Source organism: Lycium ferocissimum, chromosome 1, assembly GCF_029784015.1.
Source record: "Lycium ferocissimum isolate CSIRO_LF1 chromosome 1, AGI_CSIRO_Lferr_CH_V1, whole genome shotgun sequence".
In the NCBI taxonomy this organism is placed as follows: domain Eukaryota; kingdom Viridiplantae; phylum Streptophyta; class Magnoliopsida; order Solanales; family Solanaceae; genus Lycium; species Lycium ferocissimum.
The window spans coordinates 9,491,687-9,516,577 of NC_081342.1; the positions used below are offsets into that span (position 1 = coordinate 9,491,687).

Here is a 24,891-nt window from a genome sequence, read left to right on the forward strand (position 1 = left end):
AACTTCCCATGTATAAGTTTGCAATATATTTTGTCATGCATCAACAAAAAAGTGCATACAAAGGGGGATCACATCAAATTCAATTTCACAACACCATAAAGAATCTCCATTTTGTACAGCAGTAAAAGGATGAACGGCATGTGCCGATCTTGATGTCTCCGTGTTGGGTTCAGATAGCAGAATATGTATAAATTTTCCCCCCTCCGCTAGCTTCTTTGAGCCTGCAAAACATTAAATATGAGGCATACTGGCAGATACAGAAAGAATGATGTGCATTTGTAACAATTGCTTGAATCAATATCACACTACGTGTTATCTAACAAGAAAATCCAAAATCCGTCTTGGTTCATTGACTGAAAAATCCTACTTGAGATGCCTCATGTTGTCTGATGACCCTCAACAGTGATGAAAACAATATCCAAGATCAAAAAAGAACTTTATAAGATGGCATACTAAACAATTAAAAGGCCCAAGTATAGAAGTGCTCCTAAAACTACAACCAATAAGCAGTACTAGTAGTAGTAGTATTTAAGACTTGCGAAGATAAACAAGAAATTTCACTCTAGGTTGCGAAGTTAAAAAAACCAATCTGCGTGTTAAATGATCACTTTGGTATTCCTTTCACTCTTTCAAGCAAAAAATCAGAACTTTGGGCTCAAAAACTGCAGATAAAGAACAGAGCACAACAATGAATTTGAGTATGCTTCTTTAGCCGAAGACAGAAGTTGAATGTTGGTTCAAAGTGTTCTGTCGAATAGTTTGTGAGGGAACTTTCTTTTTCATTAGTTACTCACGGAATAAATTGACTCGAGAAAACAAATTGAAATATTACTTACCACGTATTTCCTTGTCTATTTCTAAATTTAAAAGGAGTTAAAATAGTTAAAAGAACGATTAACAATGAGACTCGACTTCCACCAACCCCAGTTCCCTACTTCCCTTCCATATCTTTATATGCTTAGAAGATACTGTTGATCGAGTACAGACACAGTGCCTCAAAACAGGGCTCTGTACTATTGGATCCAAGTTCCGAGTCTCAGTACTCTCTTATCTCCATATTTGGCAAATTCCTTTTTAAGATTTCATTGAATGTTGATCTTGATTTTGCAAATTGCAGATTTGCAGAACAACACATCATTATTTTTAGCATTGTACATAATGACTAGAGTTGCAACCTAATATTGCAACTTTAGCATTTATAGTGGAGTTCAAATACCAATTTTCTTCTCATTCCCTCCCATTCATAGGCCTACAGCACCAACACCTGCCCCAAAAATAAAAGAACACACTTGATCGATAGTTACAAGCAAATTAGGAGTCCTAACTCCAAATTCTAGATGGACAAACCTAAGTTAAACAAAAACACTAATGAACCATGGGACACAACCATCCAAACAGGGAGTAACAATACCTCCAAAATAAATCTACCATCATTTTAAGTTTGTTTTAAAAATCAACCAATCTTCAATGCCCATGGCCAAATTCTGTGGTGAAAACTCAACCTGATCCATCTAACTAAGAGGAAACAACAAAAACAGTAGACACTCAACTGAGAGCAGTAAAAGGGAAATGGAGAATGCAAATTACCTTGCAGTCTAAAACAACTTGGGTGAAAACCATAATATAATAGTAATCACTAAAGAACTGCAAAGAAACAACTAAGGTGACGACCAGAAACTCATTAAGCTGTTAAGATGGCAAAAAACAGACTACGGTCTCCACAATCTAACACCATTTGCCATGAAAAGTCTAGTTCAACATGATCAATAACATCTCCAACCAAATAACACACAGCAAGTGCTCAATTAATCAAAACAGACAAGTCAGCATCCATAAAGAAAAGCATAGAACTCCAATGTGCAAGAACTAGAACATCAGTAACCAAAACTGCAGGTGACCATTGCCATTTTTCATTTAACACCATTGAATGTCAGAATACAAAACACTATTTTTATATTACATAACCATATTTTACTCATTTCTCCTAATCCTTCCCACAAAGCACAAACCCCATATACATCTAAAACTCCTGAGATGCAGATCCAATATCACCCTTTCCAGAGCCAGCCTTCTTAGGTAACAGATTCTGGTGAATGTTAGGAAGAACACCACCATTAGCAATAGTAACATGACCCAAAAGCTTGCTCAGCTCCTCATCATTCCTCACAGCCAACTGAATGTGCCTAGGCACGATACGATTCTTCTTGTTGTCCCTTGCTGCATTCCCAGCCAACTCCAACACCTATATTAAAACAAACATTACAAACTTAGAATACATTCACAATAAACCTCACATTTTCCAACACATCAAACTAAACATTTCACGACCTTCTATACAACATGCACAACAATCCCTGTGGAATTAATTAATTTTATATAGAAAAACACATTGAATTGAATAGACTGAAAAACAACTCCTTAATTCAGCTCTTTGGAGGAACTTGGACTGTTTTAATTAGTTTAGGAATCATTCATAGTTTATACAGTGTAAATTTTATTTTATTTTAAAAAAAAAAAGTGATAAATATTAGTTTATTGTTAAATTTCATAAATAAACTTGGTTAAACTAGATTTCCCTAAACTTGCCCAAAATTTTTAACATATAAATAGATTCAACATCAAAAACACAAAAATTAACAAAATAGATCATCATAAAATACAAAAACTACCTCAGAAAGCTTGTTATTAATTAATTGTTAAAATTTCACAAATAAACTAGATTTAATTAGATTCCCTAAAGTTGCCAAAAAACTTGAACATACAAATAGATAAACACATCAAAACTATAGACAGCTCCAATTAGCCAACATAAATCAAATTCTAACTTACATTTAACATCAATTAACAAAAAATTGTTAATTCATCGACAAATTTCACAGATAAACTAGGTTAAAATTTCACAAATAAACTAGGTTAAACACATATCTAAAACAGCAAACAGCTCCAATTAATCGACATAAATCAAATTCTAACATCAATTGAAAAGCAGTATAATTACCTCAGCAGCGAGATATTCAAGGACAGCAGATAAATAAACAGGAGCACCAGCACCAACACGCTCAGCATACTTTCCTGCCTTAAGAAAACGAGCGATCCTTCCAACAGGAAACTGCAGACCCGCTTTCGAAGATCTAGACACCGATTTCGATGCTTTCGGCTTTCCTCTTCCTGCGCCGCCTTTACCTGCTCCTGCACCTGAACTCATCTTTTTCCAAAAACCCTAACCCTAACCCTAGATTTGATGTTGCTTGTTTGAGAGAGAGAGGAATGATGGTGTGTGGAATGTGATGGGGGAATTGAGGAAGTGGAGTTAGGAATATATAGGGATGGATGCTGTGTTTTGATTGGTGGAGATAAAGGTGCTTGGATTGATGACGTGGCAGTGAGCAATGGCGGTACTGTTTAATTTTTTGGACTACCCTCTAATATTTCCCTCCGTCTCTACATTTTTAAAATGTTAACTATATGTACGCTAAATTTTAAATAGTCGCTTTTGTTCTCTATTTTTAACGAAATTTTAAGGGAAAAGGGTCAAATGTACGCATACATTTTGTTTTATTAGCTAATTTTATTCCCATTAGTTATTGTGAACAAAAATATCTATGTCATCTATAAAGTTTACATTTATACCTGTTAGATGAACGGAAAACTCAAATCCTGCAAAAATTACTCGATTTTAATTAAAATTACCTAATCCACAACTTTTCCAGCCACTATCTCCTCTCCCTCACTGTTGCTTGCTCCATAGCCCTCACTGCTGGTGAACTCGTGACACCGGAGCTCCGGTATATTTGACCCTTTTTGTTCACAATCACTAGTGGCTTTTTTTTTTGTTTATTTTCCACGAAATTGATTCAATATGTTGATGTTTGATTTTTTAAATTTATTAATTTCAAATTTTCTGCTCCCCCCGTCTAAAATTATTTGTCATGGTTATTAAAAATAGTTGTCTCAAATTGTTTGTTATTGCAACAGTTCAAGGCAAAATTAATTATTTTTTTCATTTTACCCTTAGTAGAATTTGTCATTAATGGAAATGATACGAAAATTTAATGGAGAGAGATTATAAATTTAGATATAAATAAGGGTAAAGTTAATCAAATACCTCTTCTAGTTAATATTTTTTAAGAGACGTGTAAAAGAAAAAAAGCGATAAATAATTTGTGGCGGAATAACTAAATTGAACGTGTATTTATTGGCAACATAAGATTAATTTTTATTACTAATATATTGAATTGAATTTGAATCATTCTTTCATTTTCAGCTTTGATTTTTAGTACATACCTTAACCTCTCTGCCATGAAAACATTTAAAAAGATTCTATATCTTCTTGATGTTTGAATTTTAAAAAAGATTCATATGAATGCAATCTACTACCTAAATTGAACTTTATCATGTATGTTGGCAGTATGTTAAAAGGCGTTTTGGGGTGAGTCTCTAGAGGGAGCGGAGCATAGTAAAATGCATCGGGCAATCTGTTGTTATTAGGGGGGCGGGGGGGGGGGGGGGGGGGGTATCGCGAGGCGTAAGTTTCATCTTTTGGATGTACAATTAGGCGTCGGACGAGTTTTTGTTCTGTGGAAAAGTAATAGAATTCTTTGTTTTGAAATGCATAGTTATAACTCCGTAAAAAAGAATTCAGCCAAATTTTTCTTGCATTGAACCATTTCTAATTGAAGAAAAATGAATATGATAAGACAAAACAAAATTTTATTTGAATTTCAAGTTTTAATATAATTTTTTGATTGACGAGCTACAAGAATTGCACCTATTAAAGCAAACAAAAGGAATATTGAAATTAATTCAAATTGAAGCAAAAAAATATGTTGATAAATGAATTTTAATTTGTTGACTATTACTTAAACAATCTTGCTCTATAATGTGATTTGATCTTGTAGTCCAAATAACTTTATACCATGTGATATCTGAGATAAAAGTAATTAATGAAATAAAAAGACTTATACATATCATTGGACCAAATGAGAATTAAAATTTTTAAACTAGTCCTTATGATAACAACGAGGTTAGGGAGATCCCAAATTTATAATTAAAATATAAGAAGTGCGGAAGCAAAAAATAGAAAATAATCTGAAAAATAAAGATATGGGAAATTCAGGGAAATAGTTCCAAGAACTTCCAAGAACGTAAGTTCTAAAAATTGAAAAGATCCAAGTAACAACGAATTGGTTATTGGATGAACCAAACGCCTTTACTTGAGAAACGAATCAAACTTAGAATTCGGATCTTGACCGCTTCGAGTAACGTTAGACAACAATTAGTATGTGTACTAATCGCCTTCTAAGAATACCAAGAAGAAACCAAAGATATCAAAAAGAAGTTATCTTACTACCTTGAACTATGAACTAGCTAGGTCGAAAGATAAATCCAAAGTAATTCCACAAAGGTTCAAAAGAACTCTCAATATAATATATTCTTCCAAATCTGATTTACAATGAATGACAATCACCCCTTTATATAGTTGTAAAGAAGGAGCTAGTCAAAATAGAAATAAATGGGAATTATCTTCCCTAGAAGCATAGAAGACTTCTCACACTTGGACCAAGGCAGTCAACATAGATTAAAACAACCTAGAAGACTACCCACACTTGGACCAATGTAAGTCAACATAGATTAAAACAACAATTAAATATTTATTCTAGAAACTAGTATTTGGGCTAATTATGGGTTCTTTGGAAACTTCTTCTTTTGGGGTTGATTTGGGCCTCATTCCATCTCACTTTGGACTTTAATTTGGGCCTCCAAATAAGTGTAAGACTTGAGGAAAAAATCGAATTGGGTTTAGCTCTTCTTCCATCACAAGACACTTTTGAATTGTTGATTGCGGCCCATTAAGCTTGTCTTGCAATTTCCTCGTTTGAGAACTTGTCATGGGTCTTCTTGGAACTTCTAAATCTTCATCCACGTCCTTCAATAATTCTGAGCTACCATGGATGCTATCACCTTATCTTAGTACCAAAAATCAGTTGTTATTACATTCTAAAAAAGTAAAATCATAGAAGTCAAAAGATATTTTATTCTAGCCCTACTTTTAATTATTTCTCTTCATCTTCTAACAGGTAAAGGAAAACATGTCAGGTTAGAACTACATAGCAGAAATGAGTCATCCTTCATAATTTGCGCTGGTTAGGGCATCTCCAACCTTGTACACCATTTTTTACATCAAAATGGTGTAAACGTCAAAATAATGAAAATTAACTCCAAACTATTACACTATTTTTTATACCAAAAAAGAATATTTCTTTTATATTCTTCTCTCTCTTCTACATTATATATTTTTTTATTTAAATTTTATTTTTCTATTTCATAAAACAAATCCTTTCTTTTTTTCTTTTTTACATATTCATCCCATGTAATTCATATTCCTTTGTTATATAACCATTTAATATAAAATTATTTCATACCATAAATTTTTAAATAATATAAACTGTAAGCAAATATTATACGTTATACATATTAATGGCTAATTCAAATAGTGAAATCATTGATAAAATATAATTAAATAAATATTACATTATGGTAAAATTTATTTTAATTTCTACATAAATATTCAACTTCCACGATTAGTAGTTGCTCCCATAAATGCTCTATTAATGCATTACGACCTACCAGAGTACTAAATTATTGTTATAATTTTCTAAATTATTATGTTATTTAATGTATTTTCAATTTTAATGTATTGAACATTATTATGTTAATGAAAATTGTGTTATAATTTTAATGTATTATGTTATTGAACGTTGTGTTATAATTTTAATGTATTTTCAATTTTAATTTTTTTTTTTTTGGTAAATAAAGATTTTTATTAACCAAAGTGATAAATGTACAAAGCATAAACGGTAAAGATCACTTGGACATCAGCCCCAAGTTGATCTGCATACTAAACTACTACAGCATCTATCTATCCTTCAACCATTAACCAGTCCAGAGCTTTAGGGATAGAAGTTCAACTTTTCTAAGTGTTTTGATAGCCTTGGCCACCTGCTCCCTCGGCAGAATACTTCTTGAATAATAGTTTTGGTCAACTGATAGCTAGTCCTCTGTTTCCCTTGGAAAATTTTGTTGTTCCTTTCTTGCTAAATGTGATAGACAGTGCATGCAAGAGTCATTCTATACACTTCAGCCCCTGAGTTTTTTCCCCTCATATATTTGCTGCTTCAGTCTATCTCATATGTCCATCTCAGTATTTGCTTGGAAATTTTCATCCACTGGATAATTTTGCTCCAAACAACCTCAGATATTTTGCATTCAAACATCAAGTGGGAAATTGTCTCATCTTACTCTTGACAAAGCCCACACAATTGATTATCAACCAAGCCCCATTTCATCATTTTGTCCATAGTATACAGTCTATCTTGAATAGCAAGGTTTAGCATAAAGCTCCATTTCTGAGCACCTAAGTTGTTACATGTGAGCTTCCTCCATAGGTACTTTAATTATGTGACCCCTCAACAAGCGGTACATTTTGCTAATAGAGAAATATTCCTTCTATAGCACATCCAATTCAATGCTAGCTTCCAGTAGGTACTGCTTAGCTTTGAATATTTTGATCACCATCCACGATGCTTGTGTTGGAATATACTCTAAAACATCTCTACCCTTGCTGTAGTAAGCATTTACCCACCTTACCCAAAGCTTGTCTTTCTTTGTACATAGGCTCTATAAAAGTTTGCAAATGGCTACTTTGTTCCATAAGCCAATGTCCATTACATTATATCCTCCAGCCACTTTAGGTTGACACACTCTCTCCCAGGCCAATAGTGCTTTTTTTGAAGGTTCAGAACCCCCAGTCCAGAGGAAAATTCTGTAGGTAGACTCAATAGTCTTGACTACTTTCTTAGGCAGGATAAGAATTTGTGACCAAAAGATTTGAACAGAAAAAAAAGCACACTCTTTATCAGTATTAACCAACCAGCATAAGATATATTCCTGGCAGTCCAAGATGTAATCCTGCATTGGATAATGGTCACTCTTTTGGTGCTGAGTGGTACACCTAGGTACCTTATAGGCAGTTTCCCCTTTGCAAATCCTAGAATATTCAGTATCTCCCTTTGGTCATTTTCAGGTACTCCACCAGAGTAGATGGAGCTCTTGTCAATGTTTGCTTGCATCCCTGAAGCTTTCGAAAAACATGTGAAGCACTCAAATAGCAACTGAACTGAACTGGTGTCACCCCTACAAAATAGTAAGAGGTCATCTGCAAATCCCAGCTAAGTGATTTGTAACTTGGAGCACTTGGGGTGGAAATTAAAGTTTGTTTCATAGAGCACATGATTCTATTGAGGTACTCCATAGCCAACAAGAACAGGAAGATGGAGAGAGGGTCTCCTTGTCTTAGACCCTTCTTTGCAGGAAATGGGTTAGTTGGTTGTCCACCATTAATGACTATGGAATAGGACACAGTAGAAACACAAACCACAATCCATTTCACAAAGGTTCTTGGCATATTGATAGCTATCAAGATCTGTTTAAGAAAAAGTCACTCCAAGAAGTCATAAGCCTTTTGCATATCCACTTTAAGGATGCACCTAGGTGATATATTTTTCCTTCCGTATCCTTTCACCAACTCATGGCTTAATATGATATTATCACTGATCACTCTACCAGGTATGAAAGCAACTTGACTATTATCTACTAGTAGTTGCATAACACTTTGCAGCCTCTTAGTCAATACTTTAGAGATGATTTTGTAGAGAACAGCGCAACACGAAATAGGTCTGAACTGCTTAACACTAACAGGATTCTTCACCTTTGGTATTAAGGTGACAGAAGTGCAGTTAATTGGTTTATAAGCTCAGCAGTTCTAAAAAAAATGGGATATAGCATCAGTTACCTCACCTCCAATGACTAACCAAGTTTTCTTAAAGAAGAAAGCATTCAGTTCATCCACTCCTGGGGCTTTACTATCATCAATGTCCTCCATGGCAGTATGTATTTCCTCACAGGTGCTATCAAGTTTAGTTGTTGTTGTCTATTAAGTATGCTTCCTGTTTGCATAATGGAAGGATTGATTCCTGGTAGCCTCTCAGCAGCAGTTCCTAGTAGCTTTTGGTAGAACCCTGTAATCTCCTCAGTCACCTTTTTTTCAGCGTTCAATATCTGGCCTTGTGCATATGTGAGACATCTGATTTTATTTTGGGCTAATCTACTCTTAATTGAGGCATGGAAGTATGCAGTATTATCATCACCCAATTTTAACCACTTCACTCTTGACTTTTGTCTTGCTATGCTCTCCTCTATTAAGCTCCACTTCTCCAAGTTCTTTTTGAGGTCTTTTTCAAGAGCAAATAGGTCACAGAGTGACCAACTGTTCTCATTTGCTCTTGAGTTTCTATTAGTTGTTGTCTAAAAGCTTGTACCCTCATGTCTACGTGTGAAACATCTGAGGTGTTTAGCACCTTTATCTTTTTTTTAACTTGTTGCAGTTTCATCCATATACTTCCCATATAGGTGGCCTTTACCTCTCTATCCTAAGGCCTTCTAATAGCTGCCTGAAACTTTTGGTGCTCAGCCAGGTGGTTGAAAAACTTAAAATGTCGAGGAGGTTGCTTTATAGGTTCCTCAAACATCATACGAAGTGGAGAGTGATCAGAAAAGAGTGGATCTAAAACATCAATTTCCAAATGAGGGTAAGTAGAAATCCAGAGACCATCAACCACTGCTCTTCAATCCTACTGTACGCATGATTATTTGTCCATGTATATGTTCTTCCCACACTCCTAATTTCAGTCAACCCTGTAGTAACTAGCATCTCAGCAAAGTCTTGTGCTTTATTCTGTTGCACCGGATTTCCATTGAATCTATCATCCATATAAAGGACAGAGTTGAGATCCCCCATTACCATCCAAGGATCCCGGACAAACTGTTGAATTTTGCTTGAGGTCTGTCCATTGACTCTACCTGTCTAAGATAGTATGCAAGCCATAAATAACTGTATACATAAACTCAGTATTCTTTGATAATACCCTCACCCTTCCATGAATTAATTGAGCTTGCATCTGTAAGCATGTAAGTTTAAGGCCAAACCCATCGATTGCTCCTTGTGGTCGTCAAGATTTTTCACTTAGACACCTAAACTAAGACTTGTACCATTTAGACACCCGAAGTATGGCCCAACTGTGTCATTTAGACACTTTTCGCTGACTTGGCGACTGGTGTGATTTTCACGTCAAACAAGCGCGTGAAGAGTCTAAAAAAACAGATTTTTAGTTTTTCTTTATTCTTTTAATTTCCTCCTTCATCTTCTTGGTTTTCTTTATTCTTTTTTCTCTTTCTTCTCCGCTTAATATTTTACCATTAACAAATCTCCTACCTCACCGTAGAAAATAAAGATCAGATTCTCATAGTCTTCTATGCATCCAATATTTCTTGTTCACTTAATATTTATTTGTTGAAGTAGTTCAGAAAATAAGATTCATATGTGGAATTTGTTTTCTTACACACAAGAATGTAGAAGAAGATGAATAGAAGGTGGGCGTCAAGTAGGATAATTACTGAAAATTAAGCAATCTTTCAAGAGAATTTTGTCGTCGTGGTTCATTATTTATTGCCTGAAACAAGATGGAGATGACCAATTTTCTAGTAAGTTATATCGAATTGCATAAACACTTCATAAACCTTATGAGAGGTTCAGGTACCTTAAAATAATGAAGTGATGAGATTTCAGTAAGTTATATCGAATTGCGAACCGATACGAGATGATATCTCATCGACGATATCTTTGATACGATATGGCGCGCAATATTGTATAAGATTGTGAGGATCTGAATTCTACGTCTCTTAAAGCGTGCTGATGTAGAAATAATTAGCAAGTGAAATGGTGCATCTTGGTAAGCCATTGGACCTGTAGTCCAGACATCAGAAGATGTCACAATTTATACTGATGGAAGTTGTCACAGCCTATATGGCTTACTTGACAAAATTTATATGAAAATTTCTGAAGAATTCAAAATGCCGAAGCATATACAAATTCTTGGGAAACCTGTTTATAATCCTTAATTAAATGAATCAAAGTTGATGTACTGAAATCGCCTTAATGTATATTCATTGACGAATGGTACAAATATACTATGTTTACCCTTGTCTCTTTATGATAGTCAGAACATTTCATATGAATATTATTGGAGTTCAGTCAGAACCTTTCATATGAATATTATTGGAGTTCTTGAAGAGTTTACAAAAGCAGTACATTATCTACTGAAAGAAGTTGAAATAAGAAAATTGAATTGGTCCTGAAGTACCATATCTTTATGCAATTGATGCTCTTATATATCTTGCTATAACTACGAGCATGATATAATTTACTCCTATATGGAGATATTGAAATAAGATCAATTGCATACTACTAATGAAAGTATGGCATGAATGTGTTTATCCTAACAAATATTGTCAAGTGTTTTGGATATACAGGGCATTCATCTGATCGATATAAGAGTTCGATCCAAATATGTTATCTCTTTCCATGAAGGATTACTGTCAAACCATGTTATTATACATGACAGTCAAACTATAGAATGATAACATCAGATAGTTTATAAAAGTAAGTCAAGAATGCACTTAGCGTGACTGTAACAATACCTATCTAAGGAATGAAGATGCAGATCATCAACCAGTTCGTCAAATGATCATTTGACAGATCTGATCACAAAGACACTACCAACATCGACATAAGATACATCTGTATACAAGATTGAAGTACATGATTTCCAGAAGAATGGTGATATTGATAATCCAGCAGATTAGTTCACCAATTCTTTGCCAACTTCAACTCTTAAGAAGATGTTATTCAAGATTGGAATGTGAAGACTCCGACATCTTAATTTTGGTCTTCGTCAGGGGGAGTAAAATACGCGTTGTACTCTTTTTCCCTCAACCAAGGTTTTGTCCCATTGGGTTTTCCTGATAAGGTTTTTAATGAGGAAGCTCTCAAAGCGTATTACTAGATATGTGTACTCTTTTTCCTTCATTAGGACTTTTTCCCACAGGATTTTTCCTAGTAAGGTTTTAACGAGGCACATTATATTATCTATTAATGGACATTCAAGGGGGAGTGTTGTAATAATATTTAATAGTGAATGTCCATGTATCATTCAAGTACTTTGGTGATCACCAAAGTAAGTTATCTTTTTAGTAGTGATCACCAAAGTAAGTTATCCTTTAGTTAGTGATCACCAAATGTAAGTTATCTTTTAGTTGGTGAAACCAAATTTATTACTAAATTAATTTTCGTATAAATAGGACCACTCATGTCCTATGGAAGACATACAGAAGTGAAAGAAATCATATCAATCTTCAAGTCTCTTTCATATATATGTTCTCTTGCATTTTAATTTTATTATTTTATAACACTAATTAAATTGTTGAAGTATTTGATTGTAAAGGGAACATGGTATAGAAAAAGAAGTGAGTAATGCTCATAAGGAGAGTCGAAAGGCTTTGATACAGATATAATATGGGTGTAAAAGATAATAATGTAGTAATAATGAATGACATAGAGGTGAATTTAACTTTTGAGTAATAATTATCAATGACGTAAAGGTGTAATTAATTATTTTTTACAGTTTTTTTGGACATCAAATAAGGGAAAAAATGCAAAAAATTGAGAAAAAAATAAATAGAAACGGAGGCCATAGAGAGATGCCACATTACCTTGTATATACCTAACTTTTTATTATATATAGATTATATTCTCAACAGATTTTACATGGCCACTTGTCAATAAAGAAAAAAAGATAATCAAATAGGTCAAACCAGCTTATTATTTGCTGACATTTTTATAGCAAATTGGTCATCTTCAATCTGCATAGGAGTCCATTTCTTTTCTTGAGATAAGGGTCAAAAACACATCCTAACTATCATTTTTTTTTTTTTTTTTTTTAGTTTCATACCTAAACTATCATAAGGTTGAGAAAACTACCTAAACTATCATAAGGTTGAGAAAACTACTTAAACTATCACTATCTAGTTTGCAAAACACACCTAAACTAAATGTGTGAACTCACTCTCCAAAAGGCAAGTAAAGCTGAAATTTTCTCAAAAAAATTATCCACATGGCATAAGTAATGCTACGATAGCACCTACATGGAAATTAAAAAATAATATTTTTTTATTAAAAAAAAAGCGTATTATATTTTTTTTTTTAAAATAGCATTTTATAAAAAAAAAATTGTAAAAAAATATCAAAAATTATAGAAAATCAGAAAAAAATGATTTAAAAAATGGAAAAGTTGATTTTTTTTTTAAAAAAATGTGAAAACTAAATAATCAGTACTTTTCCATTTTTTAAAACAAATACTTTTTTTTAAATTCCCATGCAGGTGCCATTGTGACATTATTTATCCACGTGGACAACACTCTGACAACATTTTTATATAAAATGAAGAGCGTAGATCCAATGCCATTCAAGAATAAGTTGAGATATATATCACATGCCATTCAAGAATAATTTGAGGTATATTTTGCAAATTAGATAGTGATAGTTTAGGTAGTTTTGTCAACCCTCTGATAGTTTAGGTATGAAACTAAAATAAAAATGATAGTTGAGGTATGTTTTTGACCCTTATCTCTTCTTTTCTTTGAAGTTCCGATTTTTTTTTTTTTATATTATTATTATTATCCCATAGCGTCACTCAACACTTTTTCTCCTTTTAAATATTTTTGGGTGCACCGGACTACCTAAAAGTAGATATGTATGTACTTGCATAAGAGTTTTTACAGAGAGTCGAGAAACTTAACTTTAAGAATCACAAATTAAAATGAGAATATATATCACTTAACACATGCAAATGAAAGCAAAAGCCTCCTTTCTTTTTTTGTTGCTGATTTCCAACTCAAAAAGTGGCTTCTGCAAGTGAGACGGTTGACATATTAGGACGTCATTGCATAAACTAGGTGGAAAAAAAAAAGAGGAAGAAAGGAGAGAGATATGCAATTGTGTACTACTACAACTGCTACAACAACAATTATTAAATGATACAAAGAGAATGTCCCTGGCCTTAGCCCTTAGAGCATAGGAGTACTTCTCTTGAGGAAGCTTAACTGGAAAAAGGGGCAGGGGCAGAGGCAGACCCATGTGGCGGGGAGGGGGCACATGCACTCGTTAACTTCGGAAAACTTTTTGTATATATATGTGTGTATAACTGAAAAAGTTATGTCTATTTAACTGTGCAGTCTTAAAAACAACAAGTGTAGTTGGTGCACTGGCTGAAGCTGTGGCTTTCCACAGCATCGACCCGAGATCAAATCCAATTAGTGCTTTTCGTAAGATTATTTTGTTAATCATCCTTTTTTGCACTGGATATTGTACCTCTAACCCAAAAAAAAAAAAAAAAAAGTAAGCACCAAATGATGTACCCGGGAAGTCCGCCTCTGACACGGGGTACAAATAAAGGTTAAGTTCACTTACTGAAGCACAGAATAGTTGATTTAGTTCTTTTACACCAGTAATCACGGGCGTGATGTTACTGCTTTAATGGTGTATTAGCGAACCGATAATCATACTTTGAAACCACTTCATGGTCTCTTTCTCCAAAGACTTTACTAATAGGAATAGAGTCAGTAATTTCCTTCAAATCCTCTGGTGTTAGTTTCACCCCTACAGACTGGATGTTGTCATTGAGGTTCTTGATCTTTGTTGTCCCTGCAAACAGCAAAATAGAGTATCTGCATTAGATTCCAACTCATTTATAAAAGGTTAAAGACACCACTAGATTATTTCACCAAATGGAAGGGGAAGACAACAAGTCTTGAATACGCGTACTCTTGAATACGTGTACTCTTAAGCACACTAAAGTATTGCAGTTAGCAAAAATAATCTAACTAGACTTCCAGAGTAGAGGAATTAGTTGAACTGATAGAAAATGTAACTTGATCCGTAGAAACAATTGTAGTGAAGAAGGTATCATACCAGGTATTGGAACTACGTCGTCTCCCTGATGCATAAGCCACGCTAAAGCTAGTTGAGGAGGTGTGCAGCCACGCTTTGCTGCTAAGTTAGCGAATCGTGAGTACAGAACTTTGTTCTTCTCCAAATTCTGTTCATTAAACCTTGGATGCGCACCCTGAAGTAAAAAAAGAAGAAGATTGAAATAACAAACCTAACTGAGTGGTGGAGCCAAGATTTGAAGTCCATGGGTTCAGATTTCTAGTTCTTTTAAGCTATTGGGTTTTAATTCAATAATTCGTACATATTCAATGAATTTCTTAAAACAAAGTACAAGATTTGGATCAAACCGTAAGCTATGCTCTAGCTCCGCCCATGTCTAACTCCACGTCTTTTATTTCATCTTTACCAAACCCCCTAACAACATATAACGAAAGACTTTTACCAATGTCTCATTTTCAAGCACCTTAAGAACCATATATCCCAATTTTACACTAAGTTGCTAGATTACACAAGCGACATAAAAGTGGCTGGCTGTGCCATTTCCTATGTCAGCTCTTTCAAAAGAAGGTGAATGAGGAATACATTATTTAAGGGAAGTAAAACTGATAGGAACCACGATATATATGACATATACTAACTAGCTCATTGATACCAGTACCAACCATGATCTTCAAATGCCTTTTCTAGCAATTACTTACCATCATACTTCCATAGGCAAGCTTTCTGTGACTGCCTTCCCACCAAAGAATCCATGGCCAAGGGGCTATACGCAACAATCCCAATGCCAAGTTCCCTGTATAATGGAGGCAATTAAGAAAGATTAAGGAGTTCTGTTCTGCTACCTATCAAATCTTGATCATTAAAGAAATCAACTACCGAGGAAATATAGAGAAAATTAGAAAAAATGTTATGGTTTCATATTATGCAAAAATGATGATCATCAATATATCAAATTCGAACCTACCGACAAAGCGGAATTACATCCTCTTCTATCTCACGGGTCCAAAGAGAATACTCCATTTGTACAGTGGTGATAGGATGAACTGCATGTGCCCTCTAAATTGTGTCCACACTGGCTTCAGATAAGCCAATGTACCTAATCTTTCCCTCCTCGACTAATTTCTTCAGTTCCTCCATCTTCCCTCATGAAGTTGACTCATAAATCAAGTTTCTCTTGATAACACGTATATCACAATAGGGAAGAAGAATGGATAAAGATTGGATACTTACAGTTTCCTCTTTAGGCACAGTTGTGTCTATTCGGTGTGGATAATATAGATCGATGTAGTCTACATCAAGCCGCTTAAGACTTTCTTCACAGCATTGCCGTACATATTCTGAAGTGCCTTTGACATGACACTGAAAGTCCTCAGAAATTATCAGCCCAAATTTAGTCGCCAGTTGGACTTGCTCACGAGGAAGCTGCTTCAGTGCCTGGTTATAGCAAAATGACCATTTAAGAATAGAAAAAAAGAAGTTCCAAAATGGGATCATCTAAAAAATAAATACATGTATCAGCAACACCGAGTGATTTAATGGTCAAAATCTTCTAAAAAAAAAAAAATCATCCTTCTTTCCTCATCAACTGAACACACCTTTCCAACCATTATTTCATTGTGACCGTCATGCCCATATAAATCAGATGTGTCAAAGAAGGTGATGCCTTTATTGAATGCTTCCTTTAAGATTGAGCATCCGGCTTCATGTGACAGAGGAGTATTTAATATTCCTGAAAGTCCTAAACAACCAAAGCCTAGCTTTGAGACCTGGGAACAAGAAAAGATTTATGTAATTGTTAAAGCTTCTGCTATAGCATAGAATTAATCTGTTGGCTTTTCATTTAGCAAGAATTTCAGAATTTTCTAGATTGAATAACCCCTTTCTTCCACGAGTCAAAATGCACAATCTCTCAGTTCAGTGAATTGTAATCGAGGAAGATGAAAAGCGGACAGAGTGTAACTATAAGCTGTGTCACTCCATTAACATATGCATCCATTATGTTTTTTTAACAATTAATATATCGCTCTACCAGCTATATTTACAGCTTAACAATGCCCTCTTCAAGGCAGAGCCCGTGCGTGTTGTTGAAGTGCACGCATTAGCACCTTGGTGCCTGCCCTAAAGCACCACCTGCGCTGCATCCCCTGGTGAAGCCAGAAAGTCTAACTTGTGGATGAAAAAACAGTACGCTAAGTTTTTTTAAAATATATATAAAGGGGGTTCAACAAGTTTTACACATACATAATTTATTTTACCTATATACGCACAATTTTCTGGCAAAGGGAATTCAATTGAACCCCCTTCACCATACATAGCTGCACCTAGCCAGGGCTTAACCTCAACTCGAGCTAGCTTTTGACAACACTGTTATGACTGACCACGAAACACTCAAGCGACTCTTGATTCATCATCTTTAAAGAAAAGAACAGGCAAGGATCAGCAACACTGGACACTGATTCAGTAAAACCATCACATCTAATCCAAAGGCCAACACTGATCTCGGTAAGTCAAACAAGGTATTAGTTGATAACGCCGAATTCATCGTATGGGAAGCTGAGATTGGGGCCAACACAATCATCTAGAGGAAGCACAGAATTAAAGATTAAATCCATATTGATGTACATTCACTGTTAGCTACAGTCTTGGTAGCATAATCTTCCAAATAAAAATCCTCAAATTCTTATACCATTGACAAGAGAAAACATATACTACTAGTTACCATTGAAATTTCTTTTTTCTTTTTTTTTTTTCCCACAAAAATATTTACCAATCTAAAATTTCAAGACTATAACTTCGGGAAAAGGGTGGAGATAATTAAATAAGATATGTATTCAAAGAAGCTGTTTAGATTGTATCCAGAAAGCTAAAATGGCAAAAAAAAAATCTCTTTTCCAGTTGGGATCAGTAATTGTGAATAAATTACCAGAATACAAAAACTTAAAACCCCAAGCAAAAATCGAAATCACAGCTAAAAGATTTGTATTACCTCAAGCCCTTGTGTACCTAATTTGACTCTTGGAATTCGTGTTTGGGAGTTGTGCTCCATTATCTTCACAGACTGCAAAATTCAAACACCAAATGATTGATGAGAAGAAGCTATACTAGCATATATAGCGGATGGACATAAGCTACTAGCCATAACTTTTAGTTAGAAAATCTAGGAAAATAAATGCATGAACAAATAAATAAGATTCAGAATAGTATATGTGTATATTTGACCTATTTAATACTACAATATAATTTTCGAGCTACTTTTAGGAAAAGGATGACACTGCCATTACTAGAGAAGTAGGTAATGTGACAGGTGAATACGTTCTGCATGACTGCATTTGAATTTAAGTTACCTACACGGACAATGTCACGACTATTTATACCATCATAACAATATATGTGGCAGTAATAGATGATTATTTTAAGTTATCATATCAGATTTGTTAGAAGATTTATATTTCTTTCTTGTAACTCATATTGATGGTATAAAAAAAATTATATGTTCTCATCGAAAGTTATTCTCTTATGCTTATTAATGGGCATGAGAAAGAGAGCGCAAGCTATTTGCTTATGGGGTTTATAAACGTTTCATTCATGGGTTCAGAAGAGGTGACGTCTACGATGCACTGGGTTTAATTTTTGAGTCACGTGCTCCATTTTTTTATGTCTTGATTGATTGAGAATGAATTTTGAATAATAAAGAAAGATTTTTGGTAATGTACCAAGGTTCAAACTATAACATGCTAGTAATTTTTGTAACAATAAGAGTATGTTACTAAAAATAAAATGAAAATTTTACAATTAAAGAGTATTCAAATACAGCAATATGTCTTTTTTTGTGAAAAAAACAAAATTTGTTTAAATATTTGGCCTGCAAAAAGCATCAAAAGTTTTCAAGACGTTTCAGGCCAAAAAGGATCGTCGCATTTCATGACAAGGGCCCGCTCATGGACAAGCTAGCTTAAATTTCAAAGTCAAATCTATTCAGAATCTTTACTACTCATTTTGTCCCAAAATACTTGTTACTTTTCATTTTAAAATATATTTCTTCACCAAATTGATATAAGATTGTAAGTGTTGTATAATTTTCAAAAATCTAAAAAAATTATTTAAAATATTAAATTAATTTGATCCAATTTAAATTCAAAAATTAAGCAAATTAACCCTGAGAATCGAACCAGGACAAGTATTTTGAACAAAAAGAGTACTTTAAAAAAAAATAAAGCCAAAAAGTTAGATTTTACTGTTCAGCTATTAAAGTTCTGACCCCACAACGAGAGAAGTTAGTGGTAATGCAGTTCAAAATTTTCAAGCATTGTGGATTACATATCAAATTTTCTTGTTCTTTTTTTGAATTGAGTTGTTATTAAAGTGGACGGAAATGACAAATTGCTACATTGAATTGAATATAAATGCGAACAATAAATTAGGTGAAGCTAATCAACAGCACAGTTCGATTTGAATTAGAAGGGCCCTTTTCATAATCTTGCCCGGCTCTCTTGTGATTTGGCATGAGTAGATAAGTTGTCACGTATCATCTCACATGACTCACCAAGAGTTTTGGAACAAGGATTTTCATCTGGGGTTAAAAATTCTAAAAGGTAAATACGAAGAAGTCGGGGGTTCAACATCTACTATATATACATAATAAAATAATTTTAACTTTGAAAAAACACTGTAATTTTTTGCCGAGGGAGTTCGAACCCCCTGGAGCTAACGTGGCTCTGCCCCCGATCCTAAGTCAAGTGATAAAAGAAAGTAGAACTCATTTTCTTTCTTTTTTGATTACCTTACTCGTGGATGTACAAGACCGAATCCATTCGAGCAAAACCAATTAGAAAATCTCACATTGGGCGGGTTAAGATTTTACTGCCCACCCTGTCAATTGTCACACTTAAGGAATGTCTATATACTGGTAAAGGATAGCTTTAGTTTGGACAATAACAATAAGGGATAACAATACATGGACAATAATAGATGAGCTCCACTTATTCAAAAACAAATTAGCTATTGAAGCTCAGAAATAGTGATTAGTTCCTTCATGAGTTATCACAGACATGATATTACTACTGTAATGGTGTATTAGCTAACCGGTACTCGTACTTAGACATCACTTCATGCTCTCTTTCTCCACAGACTTCACCAACAGGGATAGCATCCGCGATTTCCTTCACATCTTCTGGTGTGAGCTTCACTGCTAGGGATTGAATATTGGCATTTAGGTTCTTAATCTTAGTTGTTCCTGCAAATATAATAGAATTATGCTTAGAATCCAAACTTATATGAAAGGTCAAAAGAGTAGGTCAGTAGACCTAATGGATCAGGAGGATAACCAAAAACCAATTCTTTAACCTTTTCTCCAATTAAATGATTTATCATAATATGAACATATGGCAGTTAACAAGCAAACACCATCAACAGTAAAGGAATTCATTAACGGATAGGAAATGTAATTTGATTTGCATGGACTTTTGTGAATGAAGAAGGTATATATCATACCAGGTATTGGAACCACGTCATCTCCTTGATGCAGAAGCCATGCTAAAGCTAGTTGAGGAGGTGTACAACTATGCTTTGCTGCTAAGTTAGCAAATCTTGCGTAAAGAACTTTGTTCTTCTCCAAATTCTCTCCCTTAAACCTTGGATGAGAACCCTAACAAAACAGAGAGATTGAGATTTTCTTAACCGAATTCCCAGCATTTCGATTCATGTTTAGCAAAACCCCGTTGTACATAACATAAATTTTACGCACAAAGAAAGTGAAGTGAGATTAGGCGAGATTTTAGTGTCTACACACAAACAATTTAGATACCTAGACTTAATCTTCCCAGAGAATGACATGATAGATGAATATTAAGTTTAACATACAAAACTACAATAGATGTCAGCATGGAGGAGCTCTACGGAAGTACTATGCTATATGAGAAAAAGGTTATTTAAAATGGTTACGAGACCAACAATGCTATATGAGAGTAAATGCTAAGCTTTTAAGGTTCAATATGGCAGTATATGTCGTTCAAATGCAGACGTTAAGATAAATCTGAGTCATACAAAAATAAAATAAAATTAGAAATAATCACGTTTGACTGAGGGTGCAAAAACGAGAGAAGGTCTCTTGAGATACCTCCTTATCATCGACGGTGATAAGAGAACGAAGTAGAATCAAAGAGGACCCATACTTTGTCTCAAGAAACAAATTATTTACTATTGAAATGAAATAAGTCTGAATAAAGAAGAATGAGTACAGAAGATTTATATAGCTGATCCAACTAGTTTGAGATTGAGGAGTAATTGATTCTTCATTTCCCAGAATTGTACAGAGAACTAAGTCATTTTGGACTATGTTAGCTAGAATGATGATTTCTTCGTTCATGGGAATAAATCCGAGAGGAACTGTGCTATACCTTACATATACCAGCAACTACTTCAATTACTTACCATCAGACTTTCTGCAGGCAAGCTTTCTGTGATTGCCTTCCCACCAAAGAACCCGTGGCCAAGGGGGCTATATGCGACAATCCCAATACCCAATTCTCTGTATTAAGGAGGCAGATATCTTAATGAGTAACCAGGTCACAGACTCTAGGATAATAATGTCATCCGGGAAAACATATCGTGGTTTCATATGCAACTATATTAGTCATCAAAATGATCTTAATATTTGTATAAGAAAAGTCATCAAATTTGAACATACCTACAAACCGGAATTACATCCTCTTCTATCTCACGAGTCCAAAGAGAATACTCCATCTGTACAGCAGTGATGGGATGAACAGCATGCGCCCTCTTAATTGTGTCCACATTAGCTTCAGATAAGCCAATGTACCTAATCTTTCCCTCCTCCACTAGCTTCTTGAGTTCCCCCATCTTTTTTCGCATGCAGTTGATTCAAGAAAATCAAGTTTGTCTACAACATATTAATCACCACAGGCAAGAACATGGACAAAATTGGATACTTACAGTTTCCTCTATCGGCACAGATGTGTCTGTCCGGTGCTGATAATATAAATCAATGTAATCCACATCAAGCCGCTTGAGACTTTCTTCACAGCACTGCCGCACATATTCTGGAGTCCCTTTGACTTGACACTGGAAGTCCTCGGAAAATATACACCCAAATTTGGTCGCCAGTTGGACTTGCTCACGAGGAAGCTGCTTCAGTACCTGGTTATCCCAAAATGACCATTTATGAATACAAAATCACTACTTATGTGGTAGTTGAAGAAAAGTACAGGTCTCAGTGCAGCTTTCTTCGCCGAGTTTTCTCATCAATTAAACATACCTTTCCCACCATTATCTCATTGTGACCCTCATGCCCATATATATTTGCTGTGTCAAAGAAGGTGATGCCTTTGTCGAATGCTTCCTTTAAGATTATGCACCCAGCTTCATGTGACAGAGGAGCATTTAATATGCCAGAAAGTCCTCCACAACCAAAGCCTAGTTTTGAGACCTGGCAAAAGATTAACTGATGATTTAAAATAGAAATGAAACTTTGCCTTTTCTTTTAGCATTTAATTTCATCAGAGGTCGCATATCTCGGGAACCAAAAGCCTTTCTTTTCAAAAGTAGAACTAAGGGTCTCTGAAGGAGTTCACGATCTGATCAATGGGTTTTATTCTCTCAGTTAAGTGAATTGAAGAAAAGGAACAACATCAAGCATGACCCTCCTTGAATGCCACTGGAAGTGTGTAATTGGTCCTCCACTTTTGTATAGGAATCTTAGGCCAATTAGGCTATGCATTTACCTCATCTCAAAGGGTACTAGGGATTTGTTTGCTGTAAAACTCCCTCAACTCAATGATCAAAACTGTAACTTTTTGTGGAAGATGATTATAATGCATAAAATTTGTCTAAAAAAATAAATAAGGGATAATGAAGAAAAATAATAGTGAGATAATTAGACATACACAAAATAACTATACCCTTAGGCCTTACTGAAGGGACTCATCATTGTTAATTAGATGAAACCAACAATGAACATTGCCTCTGTGAATTCATCTTTACTAAAACTAAAGATAAGCTCATGTTGATGGTATAATCAAGTTTAGATACAATCTTGGTAGCATAATCTTCTTTCCTCCTTTCAATTGGATGGTTGTTTCCCGGTTCATTAATGTACAGTATGGTATGGTATGGTACAGTATGGTGTTGTATTGTATTGTACTGTATTAATGAACACAATGTTTGGATAGACTGTATCGTTTGTTGAGGTTTAATAACATTTGTACTGTTTGGTTTGACTGTATCGTACTGTATAATAACTTGTAAGTTTACGAAAATACCCTTAACTCTTAATAATTAGAAATTAGTTTATACATATCAATGAAACTCAGGTAAAGGATAAACTAGGAACTTTAAAAAACAAGTATGTGGTGGGTGGGGGGGGGGGGGGGGGGGGTCATTAGGTGGGCGGTGGAGGGTGGGGGTGAGTGGTTGTGGAGTGGGGTTGGGTGGTGGTGAGGGGTAGTGGGTGGGGGTGGAGGGTGGTAGGGTGGGTAGCAGAGGGGTGGGCTAGTTGGGTTGGGGGTGGGTGTGGGTGTGGGGGTAGGGGTGAGTGGTAGGGTGGGGGTGGAGTTATATGGAGAAATGAAATACGTAACCACGCAAAAACCACCAAATCCGTGGTTATAAAAATTGAACTTTTCATGATTATATAACCGCAGAATTACAACGGGTTTACAATAACATACCACAGAATTTTAAGATATATGAATACAAACATGGTTTCATATGAACCACGGAAACAACCATCCAAACAGGGGGTAAAAGTCCTAAATATCTACTACCCTAAAGAAATGAAAACAAATAGATTACCACTACAATTTCAAGACTCTTTAACTTCAAAACAAGTAGACTGGAGAATCGGTCAGATGAAAAATATACCATAATTAAGTTAATTGAACTTCAGGCAGCAACCAAGAAAGGTACATGGATACTGAACCAAACAAATTCATAAAAAACTGATTTGGTTTGTCACAAAACCTTTTTTTATTTTTTTCTTTCTCTTCGGATAAATTACAAAAATACTATAAACTCAAAACCAAAATGGAAATTGAAACCAAAGCTAGAATACTTGTAATTACCTCAAGGCCTTGGGTACCCAATTTGACCCTTGGAATTTGGATGTGTGGGTTGTTTTCCATTTCTTGTGCAGTCTGCTAAAATCCAGCACCAAATGCTTAAGAAATATGTACTTAATAATAAAAAAGAAAGCTTGAAAAAGCTACCCAAATGCACATAATTGGACATGATTATCTTAAGAGTTAAGTGGGACATGATTTCTACTATAGTTGAGGAGTCGTTTTCGTGCTGGTGAATTGGTGATTGATTGCGATGTGGCACAGGCATCTTCATATTTTGGACTACTGTTCAATTAGTTATTCTCACTTCACAAGATTTTCTTTGCCCAATTCAATTGTTTGTGTTTATACGTGGAATATTTTCTTGAGATCATGGATTTTTTTCCAGAACCTTTTTATTTAAGTTTTTATCAAAAAAAAATTCAAACTACATTGTTTTTTTTACTTTTTTTATTTCTCATTCCTAGATTCTCATCAGTTCTCGACTATATCCGCATTATTCAGCTACTTATACATGACTCATTCAGAGAAAGTCATTCTCGCTAAGATTTTTTTCATAATTCAAACTACATTGTTTAAAGCTATTGGTGTGTGTCTTTTGCGACATAAAGCAAGAAAATATATTTTCCAAAAATACACCCTCAAGTCTTTGAAAAGAGTCTCCAAACACTTTTACTATGAGTCCCGAAATAGCAATCATTCAACTGGATTTGAAACACCAAAACTCGAAAAAAAACATGTGAGACGTGAAATAATATTTAAGGTTGTTCGTGCCTCTTTTAACGACAAGGCACAATTGGAGTCATCGATGACAAAGAGGATAGTGGCATTGGAAAATACCTATAGCATTTTCTTGATGGATTAGAATAGGGGGTCTATCGGCCAGAAGTAAAACATTCACAAAAAATCAACAAC

General features: G+C 34.7%; 2 protein-coding genes and 1 pseudogene across 2 annotated transcripts; all 3 read right to left on the reverse strand.

The window, feature by feature from the left end:
• Nucleotides 1-1,878: 1,878 nt before the first annotated feature.
• Nucleotides 1,879-3,293, reverse strand: LOC132046846 (probable histone H2AXb). The gene is made up of 2 exons (XM_059437637.1): nucleotides 2,999-3,293; nucleotides 1,879-2,242 (listed from the first exon to the last, which is right to left on the reverse strand). The coding sequence occupies exons 1-2, from the start codon at nucleotides 3,203-3,205 to the stop codon at nucleotides 2,021-2,023; spliced, it is 429 nt and encodes a 142-aa protein (XP_059293620.1). The 5' UTR covers nucleotides 3,206-3,293; the 3' UTR covers nucleotides 1,879-2,020.
• A 10,574-nt stretch (nucleotides 3,294-13,867) lies between these two features.
• LOC132046858 (perakine reductase-like) lies at nucleotides 13,868-18,006 on the reverse strand (annotated as a pseudogene).
• Nucleotides 18,007-19,803: 1,797 nt separating this feature from the next.
• LOC132046848 (perakine reductase-like) lies at nucleotides 19,804-24,142 on the reverse strand. Its single transcript, XM_059437651.1, has 7 exons — nucleotides 23,980-24,142; nucleotides 22,176-22,346; nucleotides 21,854-22,057; nucleotides 21,588-21,760; nucleotides 21,332-21,428; nucleotides 20,393-20,546; nucleotides 19,804-20,135 (listed from the first exon to the last, which is right to left on the reverse strand). Exons 1-7 carry the CDS (start codon nucleotides 24,037-24,039, stop codon nucleotides 19,960-19,962), a joined length of 1,035 nt encoding a protein of 344 aa, XP_059293634.1. The 5' UTR covers nucleotides 24,040-24,142; the 3' UTR covers nucleotides 19,804-19,959.
• Nucleotides 24,143-24,891: the final 749 nt, after the last annotated feature.